Source organism: Trifolium pratense, linkage group LG6 (assembly GCF_020283565.1).
Source record: "Trifolium pratense cultivar HEN17-A07 linkage group LG6, ARS_RC_1.1, whole genome shotgun sequence".
NCBI lineage: Eukaryota > Viridiplantae > Streptophyta > Magnoliopsida > Fabales > Fabaceae > Trifolium > Trifolium pratense.
The window spans coordinates 37,942,652-37,962,129 of record NC_060064.1 but is presented as its reverse complement, the minus strand read 5'-3'; the positions used below and the strand labels follow the sequence as shown (position 1 = coordinate 37,962,129).

Here is a 19,478-nt window from a genome sequence, read left to right as displayed (position 1 = left end):
TAGTTTGAGATCTCTACTTATACAAACTTTTTTCTTTTTCAATTGGGCATGAAAAAGATGAGCTAATGTTTGTAACGAAGCTGAGGGTGCTATTATTAATTTGGCCCAACCCATTAGCTTGAGATCTATACTTATACACATTTTTTTATTTTCTTTTCAATGAGGCAGAAAAAGGATGAGCTAATGTTCGTAACAAAGTTGTGGGTGCTATTATTAATATGGTCCAACCTATTGAGTTCTCTAATTATACAAAAAAAAAAAATTCTCCAATTGGGCAGGAAAATGATGAGCTAATGTTTGTAACGAAGATGTGGTGCTATTATTAATTTGGCCTAATCCATTATCTTGAGATTTCTACTTATACACACATTTTTTTTCATTTGGGCAGGAAAATGATGAGTTAATGTTTGTAATGAAGCTGTGGGTGCTATTATTAATTTGGCTCAACCCATTAGCTTGAACTCTCTACTCATACACACATTTTTACTTCAATTGGGCAGAGAAAATATGAACTAATGTTTGTAACGAAACTGATGGTGCTATTATTAATTTCGCTCAACCCATTAGCTTGAGATTTCTACTTATACGCACTTTTTTTTTTCCAATTGGGCAGAAAAATGATGACCTAATGTTTCTAAAGAAGTTGGAGGTGCTATTATTAATTTGGTCCAACCCATTAGTTTGAGATCTCTACTTATACACACATTTTTTTCTTCATTTGGGCAGGAAAAAGATGAGTTAATGTTTGCCTTGATCATTTGTTTAATGTAGTTTGACTTTAATGCACTATTGATCCCCTATTTTAAAAGACAACTTTTTTATCCTCTATTTTGAAAAACCTAAACTTTTGATCGCTCTATTTTAAAAGCCAACTTTTTGATTCTCTATTTTAGATTTTTCTGAATTTTAGTCCTCCAACTCAATTTGGTCAACATTTTGCTGATGTGTCAAGCTCATTAATGATATTTTAAAAGTATTAAAAAAATAAAATAATTAATGATAATTAAAAAACATTTCGATGTCATTAAACTTTTTTAAAAATTAAATATTTTAAAAGTATTAAAAAATAAAATAATTAATGATAATTAAAAAACAATAAAATAAACCTCTTTACATTATATAATAATAACTAAAAGAAACCTCTATACATTATTATATAACTTAAAATCAGTAATTTACTCAAATAAGTCAGAAAAGCAAATGTTGGTTCCCAAATAATGGAACCCTAAGAAATCAAAAACACAAATCATCACGCTGGTGTTAACATCTTTCGTCTTTGTTCGCTCTCTCTCAATCGTTCATTGACTTTGTTCTCAATCGTTAATTTTTTTTTGGGGTAATTTACTGATTTTTAATTATATATATTTTATGGTAAGAATTTTTAATTATATATATATGTATTGAGGTTAATTTTACTTTTTTTATAATTATTATTAACTAATTATTTAATTAATATATTGTTTAATACTTTTAAAATATTTGACGTAAAAAAATTAAAGACATGGAAGTGTTTTGTCAACATAGATACTACCACGTAATTAATGAGCTTGGCACATCAGCATAAATTTGACCAAATTGACTTCGGCGACTAAAATTCAGAAAAATCTAAAATAGGGGATCAAAAGTTCATGCTTTTCAAAATAAGGGATCAAAAAGTTGGCTTTTAAAATAGGGGATCAAAAGTTCAAGTTTTTCAAAATAGGGAGATCAAAAAGTTGGCTTATAAATTGAAGGATCAAAAGTTCATGTTTTTCAAAATAGGGGGCTCAAAAGTGCATTAAAGTCATGTAGCTTATATTTTAAGAACCATATATTGTTTTATTATGTTGTTATTAGTCTGATTTTCAATCAACCTTATAGATGACTTACATAATGAGTGAGTTGTATAATGATTATTCCTCTAATCTAATGACAATGTCGTATTATATTTAGTTTAATTTATAATGATATCTAGATATTATGTGAAATTATTTATTGGTCGTACTAACAAACGAAATATAAAACCATATGGTATAAACAAATTCTTCCCCGTGCGTCGCACGGGTGGGAAATCTAGTTTATTACATACTCTCACATTCCTAGAACTTTTCAACCACAATTACTACCCAAAATTCTAGGCCTATATAAAAGTATTTGCTAAAAAATTTCACATATCCCTTATGTTTCAAAAACAAAAGGGTCTTGAATTTCAATACGTGCTATATACTCTAATGCCTCATATTCAAGTTTCCAAGATACTTGGAATATCATTACAACTTTGAGGTAAAATTAAAAAGCCTTCTTAATCTTAACAACTAATAATTTAATCCACTTAGTATAGTTGAATGAAGGTTTATCTGAAACAGGTATGAGCTTTACTAAGCAAGCAAGTGGCCATGAAACAACTGCAATGCCAACACAAATTCCCCATTGCTCCCATGTTAATCTTTCTGTATCAGCAAATTTCCTTAGCAGTTCCACCATCAAGATTTGAAGAACAATAGTAATACCAATAATTCCAATAAACAGATGGTTTTTCAGAATGCCTTCGAATACATAGAGTTTCTCCATACTCCTTGAGTTGAACTCGTTGAAAACTTGGCAGAGAACAAAAGTATTAAAGATTAGTGTATTTTTTACCTCCTTACTTACATTGAAGATTGATTTTCCATAAAACTGCATAATCAGAAGAACTGCAATTTGATATGAAGCTTGAGCTAAAAGGTTTCTCCACATAATGTTTGTGATAAGAGGTTCGGTTCTACCGATCGGCTTTTTCTTCATTAACTCTTTTGTAGGTCTTTCTGTTGCTAATGCCAAAGCACCTAATGTATCCATAATGAGATTCACCCAAAGAAGTTGAACTGTTGTTAAAGGAACATCGCCGGACGAAACTGCTGCAATAAAGTTTATCACAAGTGCTGCAACATTCACTGTTAGTTGAAACTGAATAAATTTCTGGATGTTGTTGTAAACACATCTTCCCCATCTTAAAACAGTTGCAACCGAATTGAAGTTGTCGTCTAAGATAACAATATCAGAACTTTCTTTTGCAACTTCGGTTCCTTGGATTCCCATAGAAAGTCCTATATCAGCTTCTTTTAATGCAGGTGCATCGTTCGTGCCATCGCCTGTGACTGCAACTACATGGCCTTTCTTTCTTAAGCATTGCACCATCAAAAGTTTGTCCATAGGGGATGATCTTGCCATTACTAGGATCTTATCGACTTTCTCCATTCTCTCTTCTTCTGTATAATTTCTGAATTCCACACCTTCCACAACTTCTCCGGCATTGGCATTCTTAGGATCTAATATTCCACATTCTGTTGCTATTGCCTTTGCGGTGAATATGTTATCGCCGGTGATCATCTTAATTTCAACTCCTGCAGCTTTGCAAGTTTCCACAGCTTTCTTTGTGTTTGGTCTGCATGGATCCTTGAGACCAACAATGCCAAGCAAGGTCAATCCATCTTCTCTTAGGATTTGATGTGTTTTTTTCTCCCTTGTGATCATATAATCATTACCTTCTGAATCTGAAATCTCCATGTGAGCAAAAGCAATACATCTTAGACTACTAGCAGCCATACCTTGGATTGTCGTCTCAACTTTTCTCCGCTCTTCATCAACAAGGGATTTCCTCGCTCCGTTACTATCAGTATAGCTTGTACACATTGCTAGTATCATCTCTGCAGCTCCTTTCCAATGCACATGAACTCTGTCGTCGTTCTCCTTCTTTATTGCAACGCCGCTTCGTTTCTTCTCTGAGTTAAATGTTTCAACATGAAGGACTTTATGTTTCTGTTTCATTTCATCCATGTTCATACCTAATTCCGATACAGCCCACAAGAGTATAGCTTTCTCTGTTGGACTACCCGAAATTTCAGGTTCGGAACCTGATGGAGGATTATAGACACTACCAGTTGTATTAAGGCCTACTCCTTGATGGAACAATTCAAGAACTTTTGGAGCCATTGCATTGGAAAATATTTCGGTAAAGTTTTCAATGCCAAGACAAAACTTGGTGACCCTCATTTGATTTAATGTCAAGGTACCAGTTTTATCAGTGCAGATAACTGTTGCTGATCCCATAGTTTCACAGGCAGAAAGTTTCCTCACCATAGCATTATCTCCCATCATTCTTTTCATGGAGTAAGCAAGTGTGAGTGTCACAGCCAATGGCAAACCCTCAGGGATTGCTACAACCACAATAGTGACTGCAGCCGCAACAATACTCACAACAGAATTTAAAACATCATTTATATCTGTTTTGCTTCCTCGAAACTTCTTATGCCCTTTATCCTCCTGCGAGTTACCGGTAAAATAACGAATCAACAACACTAAAAGAACAAGAAACGCTACTGCAAGTCCAACCTTTCCGATCGAAGAGGTTAACTTGTCAAGGCGCGCTTGTAACGGGGTTCTTTCGTTAGTGTCTCGCGTTATCGAGCTCATCATTTGACCCCATGATGTGTTTTTTCCCACAGATGTCACAAGCATTTGAGCATATCCATCCACAACTTTTGCACCGGATAACAAAAATGGAGCTCTTAAAGGCTCAATCTCTACATGATCGCTCTCACCTGTCATGCTAGATTCATCCACTTGCAATGAATGACCTGACAAAAAAACTCCATCAGCTGGAATTTGATCACCAATTTTGAGAGAAACAACATCTCCCACAAGAACATCAAAGATTGATATCTTTTGTGGCCTTCCATTTCTAACAACTTCAACTTTGATATTGTTACTTATCTTAGACAATTTGTGAAATTGTCTTTCTTGTCTGAAATTGCTCAATGCACTTACAACCACAACAAGAAAAACTGCAAGAAATATACTTCCACCTTCATACCAACCTTCCCCTGCTCCATGTTCTTTTATGCCAAAACCAAGGGAAAGACCAGCACAAACAAGAAGAATGATAATAGTTGTATCATTGAAAGCTTCAAGCACAAAATGTAAAAGACCTTTTGGTGGTGGCTTTTTGTAAGTATTTGAACCAAACAACTCAATCCGCCTCAAAATATCGTCGTCACTTCCAATGATTCCTTTGTCATGAACTGTTCCAAGAACATGTACAACACCTTCAACTCCACCAAACTCACTTAAGGACTTCAAGTTTTTGTCCTTAACCATATCAGCAAGTTTGGTTTTATCAACAAAATCAGAAACCAAATTGGTTTTGGTTCCATTATGTATTGTAATTAGTGGTTCAATTATATCAAGAGTGGTATTGGAACTAGAACAAGATTCTGTGTGAAAGAGTTTTGCATAGTGATTTGGATTTTTTCTAGATATGACTTCTTTTGCAAGAGAAAGCATAACCCTTCTAGAATAAATAGCTGTATATGCAAAACGCCATCTTCTTTTTGCATTGTTTGTGTATTTAGAAGTGACTTTGTTAAGGGTACTTGTGATGTCAATGATAAATGAACTACCATCATATTGTAGATTATGATTATTAGACATGGTGATTTGTGACTAAAGAAAATGAGAAGAAGTATCTAGTTTGAGGAAAAGACTAGGAAAGATCTTCATTCTAAGATACAAGGATGGCCATGTATTTATATATATACACAAACTTTGATATTTCGTGTTAAAGGGTACATGAAATAGTTTCCATGAAACTTCCTAGCAAAACTATGAGTATACACTATTATTTTTGTTGTTATCTAATTTGGTCAAAGTTTGTTAAAGGACTTTTTTAATGTATGAACACATTTTTGCTGAGTAATTTAAATGGTTTTGCAGAGAAGAAATTTACAAGTTTGATAATTATACACATTAAAATTGAAGTAAAGTATAGTGGAAATTTCAAAAGAAGAACTGCATGATCTGTGGAATGAAAAATGACTTAGTGGGATGCATTTTCATGAAGATGACATAAAAATGAGTTGTCCTTAACCATTATCTCTATTTCAATAGTCAATACAATACTTAGTACATAGCACAACCTAGGTGGAGTGAAGAAGAGACAAATCTTTATTAAAAAAATTATTTTATTCTTTTAAAATTTAAACAAGATTAATTAAGATATTGAGCTATAATGACTAATGAATTTTCGTTAGAACAAATCGTTCAAAAAAAATCGAGTTCAATTCCTTAATACCAAAAAATAAAATAAGATGTTACAAGATACATACTCTTTAACTAAATTCAACCTTTGTTGGCTTGACTTGGTTGAGGGTATTTATAAATTAACTTTATATTTTATTGGATATTTTCAATTATTTAAAAAGTGTAAAATATTACTAAATTACTAATAATAAATTGATCCGGGTGATAAGTTCTAGAGTTATTATAAGTAGATGGTGACATACTTTCAAATTTTTTTAATTTATTTTTTTCATAATATAAAATAAATATCTTTTCATAGCCTGGTAGAGATGTGGCTGCACGTTTAATCCTAACATTAACTTTAATTTTTTTATTATTTGTTAAAAAATATAAAAAAAATAAAAACTATATTTCCTTTTCACAATTATGAAAAGTTTCTCAATAGCTCCTCCGAGTAATGTTGTCTGTCATGCCGTCCTGGACGGACATTGATTTCGTGTGTAATTCGCGTACACGCGGCAAGTACAAAGTTACAGCCAATTTTGGATACTCTGTCATTTTTTATTCTCAAATGATTTATATTTTATAAATAGAATTAAGTTGATACGTTCTCATGAGTTTAACTTAGTTGATAGAGATATTGCATTATATATGTAGGGTTGAGGTCGGGGTTGGGGTTCGAACCATGAACATCCCATTTATCCACTGAAATTTTTAGTCGTTAAGCTACTTGACAAAAAAAAAATTAAGTGTATGTGTGTTCGTTCGTGAGCTTAGCTAAATTGTTAAGGACGTCGCATGTATTATGCAGGAGCCGGGATTTGAACCTCATACATAATTGATGCGTGTTCAAACCCTTAATTTTTCATTTCTCAAATATTCACTAATTTTAAAATAAGCATTTGTCAAATTTGTCAAAAAAGAAAATTATAGTCCGAGCTTGGTACAGGTGTCTTTCACTGCTTATCGACTCCTCTCCTTCACTCCTTGAAATGTTGAACCACTGTCCAGTCCACCATCGCCATTGTCATCCATACGCCGTTCTTCCCATTCTTCCTCCTTCTCCTTCGTCAGATTCAATTCAGGTGAGAATCAATCCTCTCCCTTTCTTTTCTTTTTGATTTTCAATTGTGATTGTCAATTCTTCTCTTCTTTAATTAAAAGATGTTCTCGGAACAATTGACAATGATATTATTTTAGCTCATTTTCAAGAAATGAATAGTAGACGATTTTTATTGTAAATGTATTGCCCTTAACAATATTATATCTTGTTTTCAATATAATGCAGTTTCTTTAAGATTTTGGCCAGACCAAAATTTTATGTCTGGATCCGTATTTGATCCGAGATTCGAATCCCGACTCCTGCACATATAATATTAGTACGATGTCCCTATCAATTTAAATCTTAAAATAATTTATATATCTAATATATATGCTGTTGCATTTGGCTCATTTTTCAACTTGGAAGTAGAATATCATTAACCGCGATAGAGAGGGAACATACAAATTTGCGGCATGTTTCACACAAGCCAAAACGAATGGTTAAAGTTAAAGCTATCCTATCCTACTCATGTCGACTATTATTACTGCGGCGGACCTACGTATTAGACATTAAATAATGACAAAAAACAAGACCAATGTGAAACAACAATATAATTTTAAGGACAATAGAATATATCCAATTCATATTGTACCCCCACAAAAACCAAAAACCCTTAAAATGCAAGGCAGTGTAATTTTTTTGCATTTTAACTATTCCAAAGACTGGCTATGCTGAAAGTTAAATATTGATTATTGATAAATTTATAAAAGAGGTATATCTCCAACCTTATAATTCATTTTTGTCCAATTGAACTATATCCGATCTAAATTTTACAATGATATCATAGCATGTCGTAAATATTAGAGTCTCATATTTCGTGTAATATTATATAGGTGGACGAATAATGAACTACTGGTGGAAGGCTTTCTAATATGATGCAATATTTGTTAAATGACTTCATCTTTTTTAAGCAATTTTTATGACTTGTAACATTTGGTAATTTTATATAAATCAGAAATTTGCTAATTCTTTCAGTAATTTTAAACATACTAGCCTACATATTTGTGTTACTTATTTGAATGTAGGGTTAAAAAAAAAAACAGTTCCTCTAAATATATTAACAATCATTTTTAATCTCTCTAAATTTTTTATTTTCAATTTTAGTCGTTTGATTTTTACAAAACAATCATGTAACATGTTCCAAATGATTTTTTTTATGATATATTATTATTTTAATAATTTAACTATTTAATCTTTAGTTTAACGATTTAATCTTTAATGTAAATTTATAGATAAATTAATAAAGATTAAATAGTTAAAATTTTAAACTAATGATATTTTAAAATCTTATCAATGACATGTCCTAAAAAGTCATTTAGAGAATGTGATATAATTTTAATGAAAGAAATAAATATTTAAATTGAAAACATAAAAGTTTTTTTTTTTTTTTGACGCAATGAAAACATAAAAGTTAGAGGTACCAAATTTCTAAAATTTCTTTTTATAGAAACTAAAAATAAAAAATTATATATTTAGAGGAATAAAAAACATATTTAACGCTTAATAAATGTACTATTATAAAATTAAATTAAAATAGAAGTCACATAAAATTATATTCACTAAGTCCATTTAAGCATAACTCGTAAAGAGATGAATTGGTAGGGATATTGACATTTTATATACAGGGACAGTAATTCGAACCCGAAATCTCCTACTTATTCATCTAAGGAGATGAATTTCTAACCATTGGACTGATTACATGACAAAAAAAGAATTACACTCTCTAAAGATTATTATAAATCTCAACAAAATAAAGTTTAATCTCATTAGCCTATTAACTCATTCTTTTATTTAAAAATAGGTCAAATTATTACATTAATATTTTCAATATAAAGTATACTTTTAAATAGGTTAACAAAACATATCAAATTTAAACATTTAAAAAAAATCTACTCAGACATAAATAAACCTATAATATGGTACAATTGAAATTGAAACTTAAGTGTAAGAGAGAGAAAATTAAGTGACAATTCAATGGGCCAGCTAGTAGATTAGTGGACATCAGTAGTGTGGCACCATAGAAACTTTTTCATCCCACTCACTCACTTTCTTCCCTAGTCCCTAACAATTCGGAAAACGTTTTTCAAATTTTTTATAGTGTAAATTTTACACTAGAAAAACAGTCTGGAATGTATTTTCCGATTTTTTTTGCGCGCTAGAGGAGTAGGCGATAAAGTGAGTGGGTGGGATGAGAAAATTTCGGCACCACACCATTATGATTGTGAGGCTGACATACACTTTCTCGTGACATTCCGATTATACTAGGTAATTAATGAGTTTTTTTAAATAAATTTTTCGGAAAATCCGAGTTCATTTTTTGGTAAAAAAATTGATGATCATGCTTTACTTACTTCGTGACTGAACTTTGAATTATTAAATTATATTTCTTTGAAATTCAGAGGCCTAAAAACTAAATGTGGTGGTGTAAGATATTTTTAAGATTAAAACAAATTAGTTTCTAAAAACAAATTTTTTTTACTGTAAAAAAAAAACAATTATCTTTTATTTCTCAAAAAGAAAAAAAAACCAATTATCTTTTATGACCCTTTTAAAAATAAAAATAAAAATAAAAATAAATTATCTTTTATGAAGAGTGAAGACCACACGAATGACTAAACTATCTGGCATGGCTAACAAAACTTCGCATTGAAATAACTTAGACAATACATTAAAAAGGGTCCATTCGAAGTGGATTTTTTAATTTTATTTTTTTAGTTTATGCAAAACAGCTTACCCAAATAAATAAATTTTTATATATTATTATAAGTTTATTAAAATAATTTATGAAAAAACAACTTATAAAAATATAATTTTGGTTAGTAAGAACTTATGAATTAATAGAAAAACTTATTTATTTGTATAAGTTATTTTACAGAAGCTCAAAATTAAATCAATTCAACCGAGCCTTAATTGGAGAAGTACAAATGTACAATGACTTTTTTCCAAAGGTGATATCTTTTTTCCACAAATTTATCTTTATCTAGAACCCCATTTCACATGTCAAAAAAATATAAAAGAACCCCATTTCAGACAACATTTTCTATCATACTTTTGAGGGAGTTTCTTTTCATATCCCCAGATACTTCTCACGCGTCTTCTGCAGTTTCAATTTTACCCTTCAGTATTTAGGTAGGAAACTCAATGTGCGCCTTAATTTAACTCCAATGTTTGCACTTGTGACTCCTAGATAAAATAACACCCTAGTTTGAAAAAAGAACTAATTATTATTTAACCGGCAAACGCCCTTCAACCAGTTCGCATTTTAAAATGCAAACCCATGCCCTATATAACACAAGCCCCGCGACATTTTCCCTCGTTTCAACGGTTGCTTAAAAAAACAAATTTTTCCAAAAAAAAAAAAAAAAACACCCACAAAACACGAAAAACACATCAAATCCAACCTTTTTTTTTCTAATTTTTGTCTCTGAAGGGTTCGCTAATTAACAAGTGAACTCTTCTATTACAGGGTTTGCAAAAACAGAAACTAGAATGGGAAATGATAGTCAAATTAAAATATTAGACAGAAAAATTATATAAAAAATATGTTTATTACACAAAAAATTAAATCAATTTAATATAACGGACTTTTTTTTTTATTGCCGACAAGTTTGCATGTTAAAATGTAAATTCTGTTGCAGGTTATTAAGCAACTGTTTTTTTCTCACAAATTGAATTTCCACACACTCGCTACTTAACCTACGAGAGAGTAAAAATGGAAGTGCAATAAGCGCGTGAGAAGGTTAGGGGGCGCGAAAATAAATTCAATACTTCCCAAAGACTAGAGAGCACAACAAAACAAAGATAGTCTGTTGAGTAAGTTTTGGATGATCACAAGGATTTGATCACTTCATTTGATCGCAAACACATGTTTAATAAAAAGTAGAAAAAAATAATTAAATAATATGTATTTTTAGTCTTAAAAAAAAATATTTTTATGTGAGTGTAACCAAATGAAGAGATTGTAACCAAAAAAATTGAAGTGATCAAAATATATGTGACCATATAAGTATTTTTTCAGTTCGGTTTAAACTGTTTAAAATAAAAGAGATTGTCCCTGTAAGCTTAACTCAGTTGGTAAGAATATCGCATATATTATGCAAGAGTCGGGATTCGAACTCCGGATACTCCATTTATTCAACTTTAAGGTGAAATTTAGAGCAACTAGGCTACTAGACTTAAAAAATAAAAGAGAGATTCGTCATATTACATGTTCATATTTCCTTTTTTACTGACCTTTAAACACTATTCAAACACTAGTTTAGTGGTCACAATGCACGTCTCAGGATTAAGATGGGTAGTCTTTGTTGACTAAGCGAAACTACCTAGTAACTTCGTACTTAATAGTTTATTGACTTTTCACACATTTAGCTGTATATTTAGACTTGCAGACAAGAAACTAGTACTAACAAGTAATCTTATGAAAAAGACATTTTGATGTCAAGCTTAAATAAAGTTGGAACATGACAAACAATATAAATGCCTTGTTGTCTTCAGTGCAACTTCGCAGCACCTTACAATGTCGATGCGCAAGGAAATAATAAAGGAAAATATCCCTTTCAAGATGACCCATTCTTTATTTTCTGATAATTATCACATAAATCATGGGAATTCCCGTATGAGAATGTAAAAGTAGATAAGTGATTACGCAAGACAAGAGAAAAAATTACAATAATCTCTTTGTGAATAAAATGGAAAAGTCATTATAGGTTGCTTGAGAAAGTGGAAAAATACCCTCTAAACACCAATAAGGAGGAAAAAGGATAGTCCAATAACTGAGGATAAATGAACCAAGCGAAACTTAACAGTAAATTATCTATCTTTGGATCTGGTTCATAAAAATATTTTATAATGTCAATTGATTAATGTAATTGATTCCGTCCGGAAGGGGGGATCTAGCCCATTTGAGGGGTTCATTTGAACCCCTGAACTTTAAAAAAATGCAAATATACCTATATATTTTGCAATTTGAACCTCTGGTTTTTGTTTTTGCACTAGAAGTCCAAAAACTCAAAAGTTTGAACCCCTGGATCAGGGTACTGGATACGCCACTGCCATCCGACGTGCAAAGATTTGATTGCTATTGTAAAAAAAAAAGGACTGATATGCAAAATACACTGCTCTGCCTTAGAGTGTGAGAAGAAAACCTATTTTTCTCATTATGCCATTTGCAATGTGTGAGAAGAACAGGACAAAGGGACATAGCAAAAAAACAAACTTGAATTTAGACTAGGTTGCTAATGAATCATCTCCATTCTCCACCATAAACATCATCTTCAATATGATTACTACGTGCCGATAATGCTCAGAATAGGACAATTTTGTTTCGCAAGACTTATCATCATGCTGTTTTGAGATTGGTTCCCAAATTTAAAATTGCTTCCCAAATTAAAATTACTATGTCAATCATTTGATGGAAAACAACCATACATCATTTAAAGGAATATTCCAGTTACTTTAAACTGTGTGTGAATCTTTCGAATCAAAAAAATTTATCATCCATAATTCAAAAATTAGTCTCTCACTCTAACACCCAAGTTTCATCATTAAAAAAACTACAAGCAACAATCAGGGAGTCAAAATCAAAACAATTCCTCATCTACAGATAAATACAAGTTACTAAACTTTAAGGGTAGTGAAATCACAAACCTAATGCTCCATAAAGATGATACGAAAAAGGTCAGTAATTAAGAGTTTCAATGGCCCTATTTGAAATAAGTAATAAAAAATAAACTACTTTTAAAGAGAATGGTCAACACTATAGGCCTCAATCATATCTAGATCTTTGCCGTATCGATTTGAAATGCATAATTGTTCCAAAGTATAAAATTTTGTTCTGGCCTATTTAATGGGCCAAGACTTGCAAAGATCTGGCCCATAAAGTACTGGATAACAGAAGATACCACACCTTAACCAGTATTCCGCTCATAAACGGACGTATTCTAACCCAATCATCACTTATCCCTTAGAAGTTATAACTAGAGCTAATACCAAGTGCCTTAAAGGAACCACTAAACTATTTAACTTCTCAATTAAAATCGCCATAAGTCCTTAGCCATCCGATGCATACAGAGTACAGACAGACAGGAGGCAACTCAGAGACAGTACCAGTATATCAATCAGTAAATATCTACAGAATACAACAATTCTCACATCTCAGCATAAGGCTGAACTCTTGACCAAAGACACCAACAAGGCTATAAAACACAATGTCTACTTAACCAACATTAATCAGTAGGCAAACAATGAAGCTCCGCTCCAAACCAAACATCTAGGGCAAGTCAATCTGAAATTGCAAACTCAAATTTTACACCTTGGAGTTAAGCTACCTAGTTGATCTATATATAGATGGGACTTAATAATTAAACCCCTTTCAACATTATGTCTGTGTGTGTCTATGATTGGGGATAAGTATATTATGGTTGCACTCCATAAAATTCAGGTTTCCATAGAATAGGGTTAAAAATTGGCCAAACTGAGGAACAATAAGACAGAATTTAACCTCTTTATGAAATGTCGAAATAGATGGGACTATAAAGTTTTCTTTTTTCAAGTTATGATGTGACTACAGAAAGACCTCTTTCTATATGTAACTTGCTAAGAAACAAAAGCTAGCATAAATAAAAAATTAGAGGGAAGAAAAACCTGGATACTTTGATTTGCTAAGCTCTATGAGATGGCAATTCTGATAACGTTCTGCACCAACCAAAGAAGAAATAAGTTACTACCAAGCCATTGGATTCATAAACTAATCAATTCAGATAATGAAACTTTAACGCTGTTCTATGACAAGCAGACAGGCCTCCAATTGAGCATGTATGTGAGTAGGACAGAATGGGAACAGATGATCCCAGTCTCTGAATTAGTCAAGACAGTTTTGAAGTGTAACCGAACAACTTACTGTACTTGTGATTGTAGGGGAGAGAATTAAAAGGAGAAGAGAGGGTTAAGGGAAAACATTGAGTGTGATCATTGTTGTGGGAGATTCTTGGTCTCTCAAGTACCAGGGGGATAGCGTATTCATTATATCGTAGCGTATTCATTATATCGGTTGCCTTAGCCCAGTTCTACTACCCTACCATATAGAATTTGTGAATTAGGGTTCTTCAAAAAAAAAAAAAAAAAACTGAATTGCTTTTTAAGTTCAGTTATTATCATTTACAAACTGGTATCATAGATCCATCCATGCAGAAGCTCTGAGTATCGTGTGAAGCAGGATTCATAGTTGGAATAACAGTGGAGGGGAAATTGGAGTCCATGAAGAAGGTGCACAGGGAATAGAATCACATGTGTGTGTGTGTGTGTGAGGGGGAGAGAGAGAGAGAGGGAGAGAGAGAGAGAGAGAGAGAGAGAGAGAGGGGGAGAGATTTCAAGCAAGGCGGTAGTGATGGTTAAGGTATTTTCTGTGTCCTTAAAAATCAGCCAAGTAGAATAGCTATGTCGAAATTCGCAAATGGGTTAACTGATGAGGTTAGAGAAGAAATAAGGGTGCAAAGACCCAAGACCTTGAAAGAAATTATGGGTTTATCCCATCTGATTGATGAAATGATCATATTTGAGGAAACAGGTGGGTCGATCATCCACTTCTGTGTATAAAGGAAACAGGTGGGTCAATCATCCACTTTTGTGTATAAAGGAGGGGGTAGCAGAGAGTTTTATGGAGTTGGTTGAGAACTTGAGATGAGCGGTAAAGATTGATGGCCAGGAAGCTAGCCATGGGCATTCATCAGAAAATAATTTTAGCCATGTTGCCACAGAAGATAGTGAGAGGAGCAGTGGGAAGTGCATGACTGATGAGGAATATCAAGGAAGGAGAAAGGTGGGTTGCATTTTTGGTACAATAATATATTTGACCTGGGACATGCATGTAAGACGAACAGACAATTGAAGGTGATGCTGCTGGAAGAGGGGACTGCAGATTGAGGAGGAAGGTTTGTTGAAGATGAAGAGATCAAGTGGCAGTGATGAGTATTGATAAAAGTTTTCTGTAATTGTTGCCGGTTTATCCATGCTATTAACCTAATGTTTTAGGTGGAGGGAGTATTGATAGATACACCTTTAGTTAGTTTTTGATTGTTATGAGGTGAGATCTATAAATTGGAATTAAGGCAGCAGAATCAATAGGCAGCTACGAAAGTTAATCAGTATTTTGATAGTTGATTAGCTCTCAAATCATCCTCTAGAAACAGTGTCCTTGCTTGTTTGGATGCCACTTTATTAACCTCACAAACCAACACAGCCTGAAATATTTTACTAACCAGAGATTAATGAATGAAGAATAATTCAAATGCTCTAAATTGATTGGTTATCAATGTGATTTTGAGATCCAATACAAGTCGCAGCACTGGCAGGTATTTTTCAAAAAAAATTGTCTGTCTACACGGGTTCCCCTCATCCATAATTTCGAAAGAGATCATATTTTCATGAGTCAATTCTGTAATTAGCTTTTAAAGAAGGAAGGCACACAACTGAAGTTTAGTACAACTTACCATCAACAAATGCACAAACAAAAGTGGTACAAATCACTGTTTGAATTATTTTAGTGTAGCCTGATAAGCACAAGCTAGCTGTGTGCAACTGAATTCTGGTTCAATGCTGACTGCATTGCTACAACCAAAACGACACCATTAAAGGCTCTATATGGGCATGCCTCCCCTTAATGTTGAAGGGTTTACTATTCCCTGTGAGGCTGGGGAAGTCAGCTGACAAAGCAAAGACACGAGTAGCTGGCTGAATTAAGAGGCGATTTGCTCAAACAACAGTTGAGAGAATATGCTAATAAGTGCAGGGGAGAACGGAATAGCAAGTGGACGGCTGGGTTTTTCAACCTGCAGCCTTACAAAATTGAGGCAACTAGCGTAGAAACCCAATGAAAAAATAAGTGTTTGTTTTTTTGGCCCTTTTCAAGTTCTGAAGAGAGTTTGACATGTTGCATGTGGGCTACAATTCCCTAATGATAGCAGAATCCATTCAGTGTTTCATGTCTCCTTGTTGAAGAAAGCCCAAGGCCCGGATCAACAGGCCTAAATTTTTCCCCAACACTACAAAATTAACATGATTTGAAGCCTGTGAAGGTGTAACATATTATGTGATCATTATTTAGAACCAAAACTGACACACTGATTGATGGCTGCTACAAGACATTTAGAACAAAAACAGCTACTTACAAAGAGTTATGTGAAGTCTGATGTCTTTATGTACAATGTTATAATAGGAGGTCAGGGTGGATGAGATAGGGAGTGGAGTGATAAGGAGGTCAGGGGTTTGATTCCCACCCACAGCAAAACTAACAATACTACTTAATAACTAATAACATTGGTTGTTTGAAAGAAGAAGAAAAACCTACCATGTTTTTTTTTGAACAAGCAAACCTACAATGTTATAGTCGATTGCTTGTTCAAGGAAGGTAAGCTAGGTGATGTGTATGACTTGTATTGTGACATGCTTCGCGGTGGAATTTCACCTGACGTGATCACGTACAATAGCTTAATTGGGGGGTTCTGTTTTGTGAATCAGCATCCACTTATTATGGTTTGCTTTATTAGTTATTACCAAATTTTAAAATGTTAAATATTTACCGCGCACATAGTAAATTATGCCTGTATACTATGACAAATATTTTTAACATTATTTTTGTATTGAGTAAACTTTTGCGTGTCAAGTCTATAGGTCTAGTTCCACTGATTTCACAAGGTTATGTAAGCTTTCAAGTTTGTTAAGCTTGGTTGTGATAGATGGTAGGGGAGTGAGTCAAAATGACACCAGATTGGAGAGGGAAGGCATCAGGTGTGATCGTTGTTGTGGAAGAGTCCTGGCTTCCTAAATACCAGAGGTTGAACTATTTATTGTATCTTCTGCCTTAGCCTAGTTTGCTACCCCACTGGTTCAGAATTTGTGAATTAGTGTTCTTCAACAAAATTTCTATTCAATTGTTTTTTGATCCAGTTTTTATCATTCGTAAACAAAACTGTGTTGATAAATGTATACTTTGTGAGACATCAAAAATCACTCCACCGACATGGTTGAGATTTTAAAGCATAACAAACGATGCCAGAAATGGTGACAAATGGTGGCAGGCTGACAGTGAATTGCATCCGTCAATGAAGATGCCAACATCAATTTTAATACAAATAAATCAAGGGTGTTTGGTATAGTACTGGTACTTTCAAACTAAAGCACCAGATTTGACATCAAATCTTGGGATTTGAAATCCCATTTTTTTATATCAAATTTAAAATAAAAACTGTTCAATATAAACATAGAATACCCAGGTATATAAATCATAGATTCCTAGTAATCCTACATTCCCAATTTCCCACCATGCTAGCATTTCAAACATTGGCATCCAAGTTTCATGAGTATGAAAATGCCTGGGTAGTACATCAGCAAAACTCAAATGCAATAGGAATTTCTTGATTTCCTTTATAACAAACAAACAAATTTCATATGATCTATAGTTCATCCTACAAGCATAAGCATAACAAAGAGCAAAACCAATAAGTTTAAACAAACATTGGAACATGGAAATGCTACCTCGGGTATTGGATTCCACGTCATCGTTTTTTAATTAGGGGCGCCTTGTTGCCTCTCACCCAAAATGCCTTGCACACAATCATCCGAACCAATCAATTCACCAGCCCTTCGATTATTCACGCCAAATTCACCACCAATCAAACACTTAGAACTCATTTGATTCCTTGGCATTGAAACCCAATCAATCAACTTCACAGCTTCCTTCAAATTCAAAACCCCTTTCCCAACCTTAATCCTTGCATCCCTAAAAGGAACCAAACACTTATCCTTCGCGAAACCAACACACTTCTCCTTCGCTTCAGCGAAACACTCCTCCATCTCGCGCACCTCGCAAATCTCTCGTTCCTTCATATCGGAGAGTTTGGGAGCTGACAGAGCCTTCCACCAAGGAGGCTTACATTTGCTTGAAGCGTTAATTGCGCAACCAATCCTTGCCCCTTGCTCACATTGCTGAATGATTTTCCGCTCACAGGCTTTGAATGAAGAAGCCCAAGCTTGTGAGTCTCTGAATGCTAAAACGTATGGACCCGCCGATGGATCGTCGGAAGGACTCGCCGGTAACGGACCTCGAAGTAAGGGAATTGGACGGTCGAATTTGATGACGGTTGATGAAGGTGAGTAATCGTCTTCGAATTTTTTGTGTTCTTCGGATGCATCCGTGGCCATTGTTAGGGTTTGAAAGGTTTAGTTTAATTGATTGAAGAACACGAAAAACAAATTAGTGCAGAGTAGAGATGAATGGTTGAGAAAATTCAGCGTCTGGTCAAAACATTTTGTATGCTGGGCCGTGATAACACCGTCGCAGGGTGGCTGCCGCCGCTACTTTCGATAAAGTGATAAACGGTTTTCCGTTTCTAGATTCTCGGAACCGTCTCCGTCGTCGCGTCTTTCGAGAGTAAAGAGAATAAATACTGTATTACTTTCTAGGTTAATATCACGGTGGACCACCTTACAAGTGATATACGAATATAAATTTTACAAAAAATTTTGAAAATAATTTGATATGTTATTAACACCCATTAAAATTTACGTTATTTAATAAACCGTTAATGTTGATGTGTCTCAATAATGTACCAAATAATTTTTAATTTTTTTAAATTTTTATATGGATAATTTATATGATCTAAACTTTCAATCGAACGGTGGATTTTGTAAAATTCATATTCGTTATAATGATATTCATAACTGGTCCACCATTGACCACTTGATGAAATGATCCATATTAAAATTTACCTTCCTTTCAAATCAGTCTTCTTTATTTTACAAATACTGCCACCGACCCGTGCATATTATTTTTGCAAAAACTTTTTTTTATTTTAATAAATTTGGCAAAAACATTTTTTAAGGAGTAAATCAGTAAATAATCCAATTACTCCTCTATTTTTGAGCATGAATCTAGAAAAATTATTTTATTTTTTATATATTTAAAATTTAAATAGTAATTTCTTTAAAGGTTCATTTCGTCCATAAATCCTAGCTCAATTGGTAGAAATGCTGAAATTGTTAGTGTCGAATGCCATGATCGGGGTTCGAACCCCGATCCCTCCACTTTGTGCGTGTAAGTTTTCAATGGTTTTGTCATTTCGTCTATCAACCAAAAAAAAGAAGTAAAAGTTCATTTCAAGTCGGCACAAATAGAGGAGAATAAGCCTCAAGGTTTATAACTAAGTTTAACTAAGTAATATGCACATGCATTTACCTCTCGAATGATGTGAACTACTTTGACTTTCCAGCCTCTCGCAAGGAGATCCTTGATATTGTGAATGATAGTCGCGTATTGATGTCAAACATTAACAGAATCAGATATCAA

General features: G+C 33.3%; 2 protein-coding genes across 3 annotated transcripts; both read right to left on the bottom strand.

The window, feature by feature from the left end:
• Nucleotides 1–1,993: 1,993 nt before the first annotated feature.
• Nucleotides 1,994–7,296, bottom strand: LOC123889351 (calcium-transporting ATPase 12, plasma membrane-type). The gene has a single exon (XM_045938640.1). The coding sequence runs from the start codon at nt 5,446–5,448 to the stop codon at nt 2,269–2,271; it is 3,180 nt and encodes a 1,059-aa protein (XP_045794596.1). The 5' UTR covers nt 5,449–7,296; the 3' UTR covers nt 1,994–2,268.
• A 5,838-nt stretch (nt 7,297–13,134) lies between these two features.
• LOC123889354 lies at nt 13,135–18,597 on the bottom strand. 2 transcript variants are annotated; one of them, XR_006802463.1, is made up of 3 exons: nt 17,669–18,577; nt 13,781–13,831; nt 13,135–13,421 (listed from the first exon to the last, which is right to left on the bottom strand). XR_006802463.1 is itself a non-coding variant. In XM_045938645.1 (2 exons), the coding sequence occupies exon 1, from the start codon at nt 18,332–18,334 to the stop codon at nt 17,699–17,701; it is 636 nt and encodes a 211-aa protein (XP_045794601.1). In that variant the 5' UTR covers nt 18,335–18,597; the 3' UTR covers nt 13,135–13,831; nt 17,669–17,698. The 2 variants fall into 2 exon arrangements, 1 of the variants encoding a protein (XP_045794601.1); XM_045938645.1 differs by having other exon boundaries at nt 13,135–13,831; nt 17,669–18,597.
• Nucleotides 18,598–19,478: the final 881 nt, after the last annotated feature.

Excerpts from the sequence above, each read along its gene's own strand:
- LOC123889351 (XM_045938640.1), bottom strand. The coding sequence starts at position 5,448 with ATGTCTAATAATCATAATCTACAATATGATGGTAGTTCATTTATCATT.
- LOC123889354 (XM_045938645.1), bottom strand. The coding sequence starts at position 18,334 with ATGGCCACGGATGCATCCGAAGAACACAAAAAATTCGAAGACGATTAC.